Raw genomic sequence first — 12706 nt, forward strand, 5'->3', positions numbered from 1 at the left:
TGCAAAACAGTGAAACATTTAAGCTTAAGAAAATAAAGTTTAGTCTTTTTGTTAAAACATGATTAATATTTTGATTAACAACATAGAAAACACAAGAAAAACTTACATTTCTAATAGGAGTGGTTGTATCTCCTTGTGGATCCCATTCTAAATCTCCCTCCCCATGACATCGCATTATGTCATCAGGGGACCCTAGCAATAGGACAGTACATACATAATAAAAATATACTAGTAGATAAACTTGTGGTAATATAAAAAGAAATTAGAAATTCATATCAAACATTTAGTTTTTGATTCTCAGAAATATTATACAGTTCCAGTCTACAGAAGAACTTTTACTTGAAAAAGATGTTAAAGCATAAAGGATATAAATATATCTACGTGCTTAGAAGTAAATATTTATCAAGAACTAAAAACTACATTGGAACTGGAGTACAGTATCCAACCAAAAATGAAAGCCTTCACAGATAACTTATCTATATTTAAACAAATATTAATTAAAATATTTTCTACACAGCTAAGACATTTTTTTCATTGGGCAAAATAAGCACATTCTGAAACAACACATTCAAATCTATTTCATGCCATATGGATTTAGAAACACATTGTAGATTATATTGTTTTTTCCATTTACAGTTCTGGATAAAAAAAACAAACTATTTCAACTTTTCAACTAACCATTTAACATTGGGTGCTGTCTTCTCTCCAGCTCTTCCAACACTTCAGAGATTGATGAAGCTGGTCTCTGTTTTCGAGCATTGTAGATAGGGCTTATGTATTCTTTTTCATCATCCATTAAAGGCTTAAAAATAATATACAGGGTTCAATTAAATAGCTAATAAAATTTCTTTCTTAGAATATATATTTAATACTATTCAAAATGAGAATGTATTATTTTTAAAGCTGAAAATAAAAATTTAGCTCATGTCATACAAAAGTTTTAATATGGTAAAAGACAACATACATAGTTTCCTTGACTGTATCTTTTTTTTGAAAGATCTGGGGGAAGTGTGTCTGCTTTTGGAGCTGAAGAGAAACAAATAAAGACATTTCAATCATTATGACAGAACATATGTATGTCATTTTAGAGTCTCGTGAAAACAAACTAGTTTGTGCTGTCTATCTGCTGTGTTTAGATCTCAAAAACTAAAAAGCTCTTTTGAAAGTCCAATTTCATCATTGCCCTCATCATGCCAAAAAATAAAAAAGCTGTAATGGCTACTTTTGATCTTTTCACAGTGTACTCTTTTGTTTTTAAAATTGTATGCCTATTATAAGCCCATATGTATAAACTGTTCTTAACACAAGTTGAGAAAAGCCTTTTGGGTTAAGTCCAGTCTTTTCTCCCCCCCAAAAATGTGATTCAATATTGCGGTTCATTGAGCTCATTCATAATAGATAGAGCAGCTTCTTACACTATGAGTTTGTGTTTAACATCATGTATGATCACACAGGCAGGTGCCTGCAAGTTTAGGTCACCTTAACATGGTTATATTTGCTTTCTTATTTACAAAATATTAACTTTATTGTGTATGAATTGCAAAAAAAATAATTGTTTTAAACTTACTCAACAAGTAAATATATATATATATACATATATATTGATAATATAATATATATAATATACTTTATTAAGTATAGATAAGGTTTATATTTTGAGAAGATTAAAAAAAATGAAGACTAAGATAACAATTTTAAAAAGAAAATTTATATATAAAAAAAAAAGAACAATTTTCTTTAGTTAAGCTAATGCTAATAAGTGTTAGTTTTACATTTATAAAACATAAAACTATTGGCCTAAAGAGGATTAATGCTCTTAATAGAGACATAGAACATAGACTTGCCTCTTGGACCAAGTATTGCAGTGATCATACTAAATTCATCCAGCTTTGCCAAGTGGTCTGCTGGGACCCTGCTATTCTTTTCTGAAGGCTGGTGTGGTCTGCTGTTTGCTGATCTTGGCATGGTGTATGACTTAAATGGTGATGGCGTGTTATAAGGTGAGCTGTGATTGGTGTGGTTTAGTGGCTGCTTAAGCTCCATGTCATTATCTCCATCATTTTTCACCAAATAGTCCCCACGATGTTTTTTCTTTCGAACCAGGATGAGTGCAGCACACAAGCTAATGATAAGGACTCCAGCAATAAGGGAAACAACAACAACTGAAAAATAAATAAAAATTTTTATAACGGAAGCTAATGCTTGTGCATGTGTTATACTCTACTAGCAAGTCTGACAATAATTCTCAAACATGTTCCTATATAAGAATCAAGGTTTATTTAATACAAGGAAATATGTTGTTTTGTCTACACTCTAAAACTGTTTTCATCATTTTCTGTCCTAAATATAACAATGTGGTTCTAGATTAATACTCCATACATTAAACTAGATTCTATTCCTACTAGCAATGTAACTGTCAATGAGAACATAGAAAGGGAAGGGGAATTCATATATGCATTTTAAAAATACAATGACCAAAGAATAAAACAGACTATTTGAACACAAAAAAAAAGAAACCAACAAGGCTCTAGCTTTTGATTAAGATTGACCATACTGTTATCTAAAATTGATCCCCTTTTTTTCTTATTATTACTTTATACAAATTATTCTAGACAAAATTTACCAAACAAACAGGTTTAATGTTTCTATTTTTGTATTCTTAACTTTTACCAGATTTATAACTTTATAATTAGTGGTGTTCACAATGTTAATTTAAAAACAAATGTTTTTTTGAACGAAAGAAAAAATAGTCCCCTTATCTTCATATCTTCTAGATTAAAGATGTTACTACAAATGAAAAATATAATTATGTCCTATGCATTTCATTTGTCAATCTAGTCATGCATATTAATCAGTGACTTAAACTGCTAATTCAATGGTTTTCCAGGCTGATTTAGGCAACCCATTCCATTCAGCAGTTTAAAGCTTTTTAGTTGCATTTTTTAAAAAATTAAAACTTAAAGCTTGTGGTTGTCTTCCTACTAAAATTAAATAATTTTTTTTTCATATGACAGTAGACTACAAATTCTAGGGTCCAAATAAATCATTTGTTTAATTGCAATCAAAACTAGATTATCTATTAGAATTAAATCCCCCCAGAAATGTATTTATTGGGCAATGTTTCATTACTTACTGACAGTTATGTCATCTACAGGCTCAGTGTCTGCACTCACGACAACAGGATAACTGTGATTGCCAACTGTACCACCAACAGTAGTGGAGGCATGATCTGTGGTTGATGGGATGACTTGAGTTGGGACTGCACCAAGTGTGATAACTTTGACTTGATTATGTTCCCAAGGGGGCATAGTAGCTTCCTTTATAAAACAGTCATTTAAAATGCTCAAACTGATGTACCAGTAAAAGATTAAGTAAACACAAATCAACTATAACAAAAACAAAGACCATAATACGTCATTTAAAAAGCAACAGCTCATAATGCTCAATACTAAACACATCCTGCAATAAATTTAAAGTTCATCTGTTTGTAGTGCTTATGTTTAATGATAATGTCATGTAGCCAGCACAATGACTAACAGCTCTTATTTCTCCAACATATGTCAGGTAACAATGATACGGGGGTGGACTCAGGGGCATCCTAAAATCCTGATGCTCAAAACCCAGCCTTCATTGTAGCCAATCCCTTTACCACTCAACCAACAGACCCCAATTATTGGAGCTAAGATTCCCTCAAACTTTAAAAGTACTGCACAGCAGACTCATACTCACCTCCTCAATTTAATCCAATGTCAACAAAATATGTCTCAGAATATGCAAAGACAACTTTTTATTTTTCAAATTATTAGGCCTATTCTTAAAATTGAGAGATAAGAAAAAATACAAAAGATTAGACTATATAGTGTGATGCATTTGGTTACAATAATGAATAGTCATTTACTCTGAACATCCCGGCAGTAACTCTGACTGTAGGAGCCATGGCTGTAGTAGTTGGTTCCTTGAATTTACTTGTGTTGCAGCTTTCCCTTTCTTCTCCAATAAGCTCAATATCAGTATGGTTTAAGTGAAAGTCACGAAGTGTGTGCCTGGGCACTCCATTCATCGCCGGTAAAAATGTAAAATCTACAAATAAATACAGATATCTTTATTTTCCAATAAAAGCTGGAAAGGTTTTTCAATTTAAAGTTAATTTTTATATTGACTTAATATTTGTTTAATACAAAAGGGGAATAATATTCCTAATTACTTAAATACAACTATTTATTACTACTATATCCACTACTACTTTTAAAATGGAGCAATTCTTTCTTGTATTCAAAAATGTTGAAACACTAAGATGGTTTATGCTTTTTTAGACATTACATTCTAAGAATGTAGAGAAGTTACGCGCTCTTGGCAAGATGGCTGCTCCCTGTTTACTGTTATAAGAGATCATAAAGGAGACAAAGACATATTACTGAATTTGAACCAAGTAGACAACATAGAAGATATAGTAGTACAAGAAAATGGAATTCAAAAACTATTAGCCAACACCAAACCAAATAAAGCTTCTGGACCTGATGGTATTCCAGCTACATTACTCAAAGAACTAAGTAATGAGCTAGCCCCAGTGTTCAAAATACTCTTTCAGGCTTCACTTAACCAGGGCAGAGTACCAAAGGACTGGAAAGAAGCTAATGTCACCCCCCTATTTAAAAAAGGAGAAAAATCTGACCCAGGAAACTACAGACCAGTATCACTTACCAGCATCACATGTAAAATCCTAGAACACATAATATGTAGCAACATCATAAACCACTTAGACAAACATAATGTCCTCACACCATACCAACATGGCTTTAGGAAATATAGATCATGTGAAACACAACTAATAGGACTAATTGATGATTTTTCAAAAGGTTTAGATAATAGTGAACAAATAGATGCTATCTTACTAGATTTTTCTAAGGCTTTTGACAAAGTTCACCACCATAGTTTGCTTAAAAAATTAAAATATTTCGGCATTAATGGTCCACTGCATCAGTGGATTAAAGACTTTCTGATAGGGAGAGAACAAACTGTAATAATAAATGGCTCTAAATCAACACCGATAACAGTAAACTCAGGTGTACCTCAAGGAACAGTCTTGGGTCCACTACTATTTTTAATTTACATAAATGATTTACCAAATTGCATTACTTCAGGAACAAAAGTCAGATTATTTGCAGACGATTGCATAATATATAGAACAATAAAAACAACACAAGACACAGATATTTTACAAAGAGAATTAGATGAATTACAGAAATGGGAATCAAATTGGAGCATGTCTTTCCACCCAGAAAAATGTCAATTGTTAAGAGTAACAAAAAAACTAAAACAAATTAATTCCACTTATCTTATTCATGGCAAACCAGTAACACAGACTAAAAACGCAAAATACCTAGGTGTTATAATAAATGAAAAACTGTCATGGAATCCACATATTGATGAAACTACAAAAAAATCAAACAAAGCATTAGGATTTATTAAAAGAAATTTCTATAAATCAAATAAGAACATAAAACTAAAATGTTATTTAACCTTGGTTAGGCCAATAATAGAATATGCATCCTCTGTTTGGGACCCCTCAACTCAAGAAAACATTAAGAAACTAGAACAGACACAAAATAGAGCAGTGCGATTCATAACAAACCAATATTCACATTTGACTAGAGTAACACCTTTAGTAAAATCACTAAATTTAGAAAGCCTTCAGGACAGAAGGCTCAAAAGTAAAGTAGCAATAATACATAAAACACTGAACCATAATCTTCAAATACAAAAACAAAATTTAATAAAATACTCTGAAAGACACAAAGATAAAGGCACATTCCTCGTCCCATATGCTAGGACAAATTTGTACAAATACTCCTTCTTCCCTAGTGCTATTAGAGCATGGAATGGGTTGCCTGAGCTAGCCAGGAAAACCAGTGACTTGGCAGAATTTAAGTCATTGGTTAATATGCATGACTAAATGCATGACGCGTAGGACGTAATCATCTTCTTTTTTGAAGTAACGTCTGTATTATATAAGATAAGATAAGGTAAGAAACATTTGTGTAATACTTAATATGTAAGCAGGAGAGCAGCAACACTCACTTGAAATACATCCAGAGAAATTTCTGAGTCCAAACAGATTTAAAGTATCAGGTATGTAGCCACCAATGTAAATTGCATTAAGATTATTGAGTGGGAAGTCTGGGTAGTTTAGGGTTGTTTCTACTTTGTCATCAATCTGAAGGAAAGAAAAACATAAACTTAGAATTAATCAACAGGCAACATGAACAAACTCAAATTATTATGATGGAGACAGAGATCATTGTTAGATATAGGATTTAATATTTACACAGCATTAAAAGACAATGATAAATGATTTATAAACCTTGTAAATTTTTTTTTTAACCTCTGATTATGATTAATCATTGTTAGGAAAAAAAAATTTTGTATTTTTTTATAAGTTAATTGTTTAGAAGCTTCAATGCTAACTGTCTATATTCTAAACAAACAAATACCCAACAAACAATAAAAACAAACACAAAAATAAATTGTCTAATTGCATACTACAAAAAGAATCATAGATTTATTTTATTGAATAAAAACTTTCATAAGGTGAAGTCAAATCACTTGAAAGTACTTGACATTTGTACTAAAATGAAGATGAAAGTTCTGTCAATTGAACAGCTCAATTCCCATTTTCCCTCATAGTGAAATAGTAGTAGGTGAAATTTTTTTTTTTTACACTCACTTTTGCACAAAATTGTTCAATATGCAAGGAATTTAAATACCCTATTAAGTTAATAAGAGCACTACGACATGTAAATATAATATTGATTTACTAAAATCAGCCTCAATGCACTTAACTATACTAAAGAGTTACTATAGCAGTCTGAAGGCACTTAATTATTTTATTTAATTACTATAACCAGCTGCAAGGCCTTAATTATCCTATTAAAGTACTATACCTATAAGCAGCTATTTATTATTCTATTGACTTATTAAGAAGCTTTTCTTTTACCATGGTTAGTAAGTATTACAAAGATGCCTCACTTAAGCAATCTACTATTATGAGAATAAGTTTTCTTTATAATAATTGCATTGTGATATGCTTACACATGGAAATCAAAATATTTTGAAAGATTTTTAACTTACAGAAAGAAGATTATTGTTAAATAGCACTACCAATACATAGTCTGATAATATTTCAAACTAATCAAGGCAAAATTCAAGTAAAAAAAAACTGACTCTTTTCAGCAAGTCAATAAGACAGAAGGTTAATGCAGGCTATACAGGAGCTAGATTGGAAGTTCATAGATGTATAGATGGAAATAATACAGACAACACTGGTTTATAGTGGGCACAAAATTAACTTCAACTTAATAAATTCATAAAGAACTTAATGCTCAGAAATAATTTCCTTTATGGATATAAAAGAATAAGAAGAAAATATATTTACCAGATACACTTCAAATATAAGAGAACAATGACAACAATTTAAAAGCATACTATGTGATTAACTTCTTGAAAAACATGTCAAATTAGGACCTACAAGCAAAGTCAAATATAGTTAAGTCACTAAAAGCATAACTAAAATGTTAGCGGTTCACAATGTAAATAAAATGGCTTTAAAAGTAAGACAAAAATATGCTAAATAGATACATTTAAAAATAAAACTGTCCAAAACATTTGGCACAAAAAAACAACAACATGCACAATCATAAAGCAAAACATGTTATAAACATAAAGTGAAAATGAAATGAACTGCCATTAAGAACTTTACTACCAAACGTCTAATAGTCCCAATAAAGCCAAGCAGTTTGTTTATATGCAAGAATACTTACAAGAACAGTTCCAAAGGTGTCTACAGGGATGACCTGAGTAAACATGACAAGCATGCAAATTATAAGGAACACTGAGGCAGGTGATTAATTGGTTGAATGGAATTAATGTTAATGGATTGATCTATATTACTATAGTTATTAAAAAAAACATAATTCATTAGGACTTTTGCAAAAACAGTTACCAGTACTTCACTTAAAAATTTTAAACTCTTGTAAAATTAATGATTGAAATTTGATATAAATTTAGTAAATAGATATGCAGCAACTTTAATAAGTATCATAGAACACTGTCATTATTTTATTGTTTCACTGTGTAATTGAGTAATTTATGTTTTAATTACTAACATCATGTTCTAATGTGTGCATTGTGAAGTAAGCATATTTAGCTAATAAGACTGTGAACATTTTAGAAAATGAGTAATTTCATTTGTATCAATTTATTGAATTATTACATCTATAATGTAAATATTTTATATAATCAGCATTTCCTTTCATCAGCCTGCCATTAACAAATATACAGACCTGACATTTTTCATTTTTATTACCTCTATTAATTTAATATTAGTACTTTATTATTGATAATTAGATCTTGATAATTCTCAAACAGTTCATAAAAAAAAGTTATGACTGACAACAGTTAATTTAATAAAGTTACTTAGACATGCAGCAGATGCCATGCAACTTTTTTTTTTAAAGATTAACATGATAGTTTCCTGAGCAAGAAGACAATGTTAAAAAATGTAGGTGTCATCCACATTATGGATATTTAAAATCAATAAAATTTCATATTTAGATGTTTGATATATATATTTTTTTATTTTTCCTAAGTAACAATGTTGAAACTATGTTAGTTTGACACACAATAATAGCAGCAAATTTTTTTTTATTGAAAAAAAAACCCAAAACAAATATGTCTGACTTGAGCTTTAGAAAAAAAGGTGAATAAAGTCACCACAATAAAAACATGAAAAACAGCAACATAAAATAATTGCTTAATTTGCATATCAATGCCTCTACATTAAAGAATATATCATTTGTTTGACAACATAAAGCAACTAATATTGTTCAATTTAAGTGTGGAAGCAAAGGGAGCTAAATAAATTATCTGAAGTAAAAATAAAATGATTTGTAAATAAAATAAACCTTAACATTATCTTACCTGAAGATGCATTTGATCTCGTTTACGAATGTAAATCAAGTCATGGGATTGCCCAAGAGAAAAGGCACCAGTAATGCGATCTGTTCAAACAAAAATTGTTAGTGCTGACATATTGATTTCGTTTTGTGTTTTATAGTTACTTTTTTTGACAGCCTAATTTAAAATGCCCCACTCAACAAGAAGATGATTTAAAGTTATTATCATAATTACAATCAGAATAAGTAAACCTATATCAAAATGAGAAAACAAATTTAACCATCAAAGAGGAAAGAACAACAGACTTGAAATAAAAAGGATGTGAGACAGGTCTTACACATTAAATCTAGCTCTTATAACCATTTACAGAAGTATTCATAATTATTCTGTGGTGTGATTTATTATAAATTTTTATTATACAAGCAAAAAAAAATTATTTATATGTAATGAAATTCTAAAGCTTATTTAAACAACATTGATAACATTATTTATGCTACAAACCCATTCTTACATTTTCCATAGCCTTGATTGGTTTCTAAAATCACAATTTTTGATGCATCATTGACATTCAATGTAATTAAAATATAATCCTTAAAACTGAAAACATAAAAAAATGTATAGATGATTATTCCAATTAAAACATTCTATTTAGAAGCAATTACTAAAAAAACATTTATCACAAATATATTGTTCAATTGCCATTAGAAATTTTTTTTTGTGTGACTTTTTAATTTCATATAGAAACATGATTATAACTTTTTATTAATTTAACCAGTTAATAACTTATAACAAATGTTTAACTCATCCTGAACTTGTAATATATATAAACAAATGTTTGACTCACTCTGAACTTATAATATAAGCTAGCACAACTTTTTGACCATCTGGAATCATGTCAGACTTGAACCTTAATGAAAGCATCTCAGAAACACTATTATCTTCATTTGGTCCTAACTTCAGCTCTTGATATATCACTGTGTTTTTGTTAAATGAAATAGACGGCTCTGAAACGAAATCAATTTTAAAATTAAAAACAACATGTCTGACAATCTATGCAAATACTTTTGAACACAAATAACTACTTGATTTTTTTAATGCATACGTTATCATAATTTAAGGTTTAGTGCAAGCATAAACAAATGTTACCCTTTTCACAATGAAAACCAGTGAACCCATTGTCAGAACAATCACATTCAAAAGTCCTATTCCTCCATTTCTCAACACAAAAACCTTTATTCAGGCAAGTGTTCTCTCCGCAGCCACTCTCACACATAGGGGCGACCACTAATGGAAGGACATTAAAAAAGCATGTAACTAATTCAATTCTTTTTTACATTTTGTTAGTAGAGAAAACAACACATCAGAGACCAACATGATATGATCTTATCTTGAAGTTAGAAATGTTATGATGATCCTTCACAATAGAAGATAATTATGTCTATCCATATATGTTTTTAAAAGTATTGTTGAATCATCATTTTTTCTTTTCTGAGTCCTAGCTTATCTCCCTTCCCAAACAATAATTTGAATATCCTGATTGAAAAATTATGGGGATCGGTTTGATCTGCAAAATGGCTGTATTTGTGGATTAGATGTATAGTTATTTTAAACATTATGCAAATTTATGTAAGAGCTTAAACAGAAAGGACTATTACATGTATCATTATTTACAGCCTCTGCAGCTTTTCGTAAATGAAAAACATAGTTTCCAGCTCTGACACCTCTAATGCATCCTGTGAGTCTAGAGGCATAGCTGTTCTTTCCTGGCACTCCACCAACATAGGCATGAATGAAGGGCTGTGTTTTTTTTGTTGGTCGCTGCATGAACACAGTAGCTTAAGATGTATGAAAAAAAATATGTAGTTAGTATTTATGCCATCAATGTCATTTCAATGAAAAAAAAAATGGACTCAAAATAGTTTCACCAGGTCTAAACTATTATTGAAGATCAAAATATTTATACTTACGTTCAGGTTGAACTCCAAAAAATGGATTCGAGGAATAAATACTGATGTGTCCTCGCTGAGACTCTATGACTTTAGAATGACCTAAAACCATCAGTCTGGTGAAATTGGAATAGTTTTCAGCTACAACTTGTATCCACTGATCATTGTTCAACACTTCTATTGTTTAAATAGATCAAAAACATTTTTTAAAAATCATATAAATGCAATTTAGTTTAGTTTTATAATTTTCATGCCACTTGCTATATCTGTAACTGAATCCTTTCTAAATATGTTAAAAATTACTCCCATTTCATTGAAAACATAGACAAAAATGTATTACCTGATGTAGTGACAGAATCTTTAATAATTTGATGATAGTTATTAAATGAGAATGTAATAGTTTTGGCATCAGTTATCTCTAGCTGTATGAAGTTTCCCATATAGTCATAAGCATAAAATAGAAGTTGTTCTGTCTGATGAGTACGGAAGCTTAAAACCAATGTTCCATAAAGAACCTCTGGTGACTCTGTCACATTAAAGAATAAAGGCGCATCTGGAAGACCACTTAAAGTAACAGAATCTAAATTCAAATCTGCAATAAAAAAAAAGCATTATTTAATTTATCTATTTCACTTTAAAATATTGGTAAAAGAAAGTTAAGACAATTACATAAAAGTCATGAAATACAAAAAAAAAACATAATATTTGTGGAGTAAGACAAATACTAACAATATGACAAAAAATATTTTTTTATTTAATGTTAGAGATAAAATTTAGGCTAGAAATATCACATAATGTAAAGGATGATTTCTTGATTGGTAGTTGATTTGAAGTTTCAAATACAAATCTTGCTCTCAACAAAAAGTTGAAATGTATCTATAAGACTTTGGACTCTAGAAATAAAAACACGTTTATTTACCTTCTTCACATTTACCACCAAAGTGTGCCCAAGGGTCACTGCACACACATCTATACTCATACCAGTTCTCCTCACAGACACCTCCATTGTGACAAGGGTTTGGCCAACATGAGGACATACAATCAGTGGAGATACCACCCATATTACTGAAACAAAACATTATTTAGATTATTAATGTATAAAAAAAACAACAAAGGTTTTATTTTAGAAATATTGAAACACATTTTAAAAGCAGAAAGCAGGGCTGATTTTTTAAAAGCTATACATAACAGATCTGAAGATTAAGTATATTTTTTGTCTTAGACTCACCTTCCATCTAAATTTTCAGTAAGATCCACAGCTTGTCCATTGTAGACCAAACCATAAAGGCAACCAGTAAATTCATCATCATCTTTAAAATCCTCCAAAATTCTAACAAATATTCATAAATAAACAGAATATATATTTCATCCATTCTACATTAACACATTTTATATTTGCATCAACTAAAGTTGTAATGATCCATTAATGAAACTAAATGTTTAAAGTGTACAAACGCCTAATAGAAAGATCTCACAGCACTACTTACTCCTTGCTGACACCTCCAAAATACAAATTGCCTGAATAGTTGGCAATATTTGACAACCCCTTAGGTAGCCTTATCAGTGTGCGAGTTGTGTCCAAAGTAAATCTCACATTGTAAGCATCATGCTCCACACTGACCCTGTGCCAGTCTCCTTGATCTAAGCTGCGAGCAGACCTCAGTGTTTCCTCAATTTTATGAGGCCCTACTTGTATGTAGAACTTGACTGCATTGGCTTTAAGTAAAATTATTTAAAAATGGAAAGATATTGAAAAGAAAAAAAACAAATCAATCAACCTCAACTAACATTGCTGCTAAAGTTCTAAA

The 12706-nt window shown here is 30.2% G+C and overlaps 1 protein-coding gene across 7 annotated transcripts in view; it reads right to left on the bottom strand.

The window, feature by feature from the left end:
- The window catches only part of LOC106065004 (axotactin-like), a 107580-nt gene that overhangs the window by 5750 nt on the left and 89124 nt on the right, over positions 1–12706 (bottom strand). For 5 of the 7 annotated variants that reach the window (XM_056029128.1, XM_056029126.1, XM_056029127.1 and 2 more), the window contains exons 20-37: positions 12386–12614; positions 12127–12228; positions 11818–11963; positions 11239–11490; positions 10920–11075; positions 10608–10787; positions 10099–10236; positions 9797–9956; positions 9464–9549; positions 8977–9056; positions 7818–7850; positions 6079–6214; positions 3899–4080; positions 3134–3317; positions 1845–2162; positions 965–1026; positions 679–802; positions 107–192 (exon numbers count right to left, since the gene is read on the bottom strand). In XM_056029128.1, the coding sequence (XP_055885103.1) occupies positions 107–192; positions 679–802; positions 965–1026; positions 1845–2162; positions 3134–3317; positions 3899–4080; positions 6079–6214; positions 7818–7850; positions 8977–9056; positions 9464–9549; positions 9797–9956; positions 10099–10236; positions 10608–10787; positions 10920–11075; positions 11239–11490; positions 11818–11963; positions 12127–12228; positions 12386–12614 (2654 nt within the window). The remainder of the gene's footprint in view (positions 1–106; positions 193–678; positions 803–964; positions 1027–1844; positions 2163–3133; positions 3318–3898; positions 4081–6078; positions 6215–7817; positions 7851–8976; positions 9057–9463; positions 9550–9796; positions 9957–10098; positions 10237–10607; positions 10788–10919; positions 11076–11238; positions 11491–11817; positions 11964–12126; positions 12229–12385; positions 12615–12706) is intronic. The other 2 variants (XM_056029129.1, XM_056029131.1) reach the window with 2 other exon arrangements.

Source organism: Biomphalaria glabrata, chromosome 5, assembly GCF_947242115.1.
Source record: "Biomphalaria glabrata chromosome 5, xgBioGlab47.1, whole genome shotgun sequence".
NCBI classification, from domain to species: domain Eukaryota; kingdom Metazoa; phylum Mollusca; class Gastropoda; family Planorbidae; genus Biomphalaria; species Biomphalaria glabrata.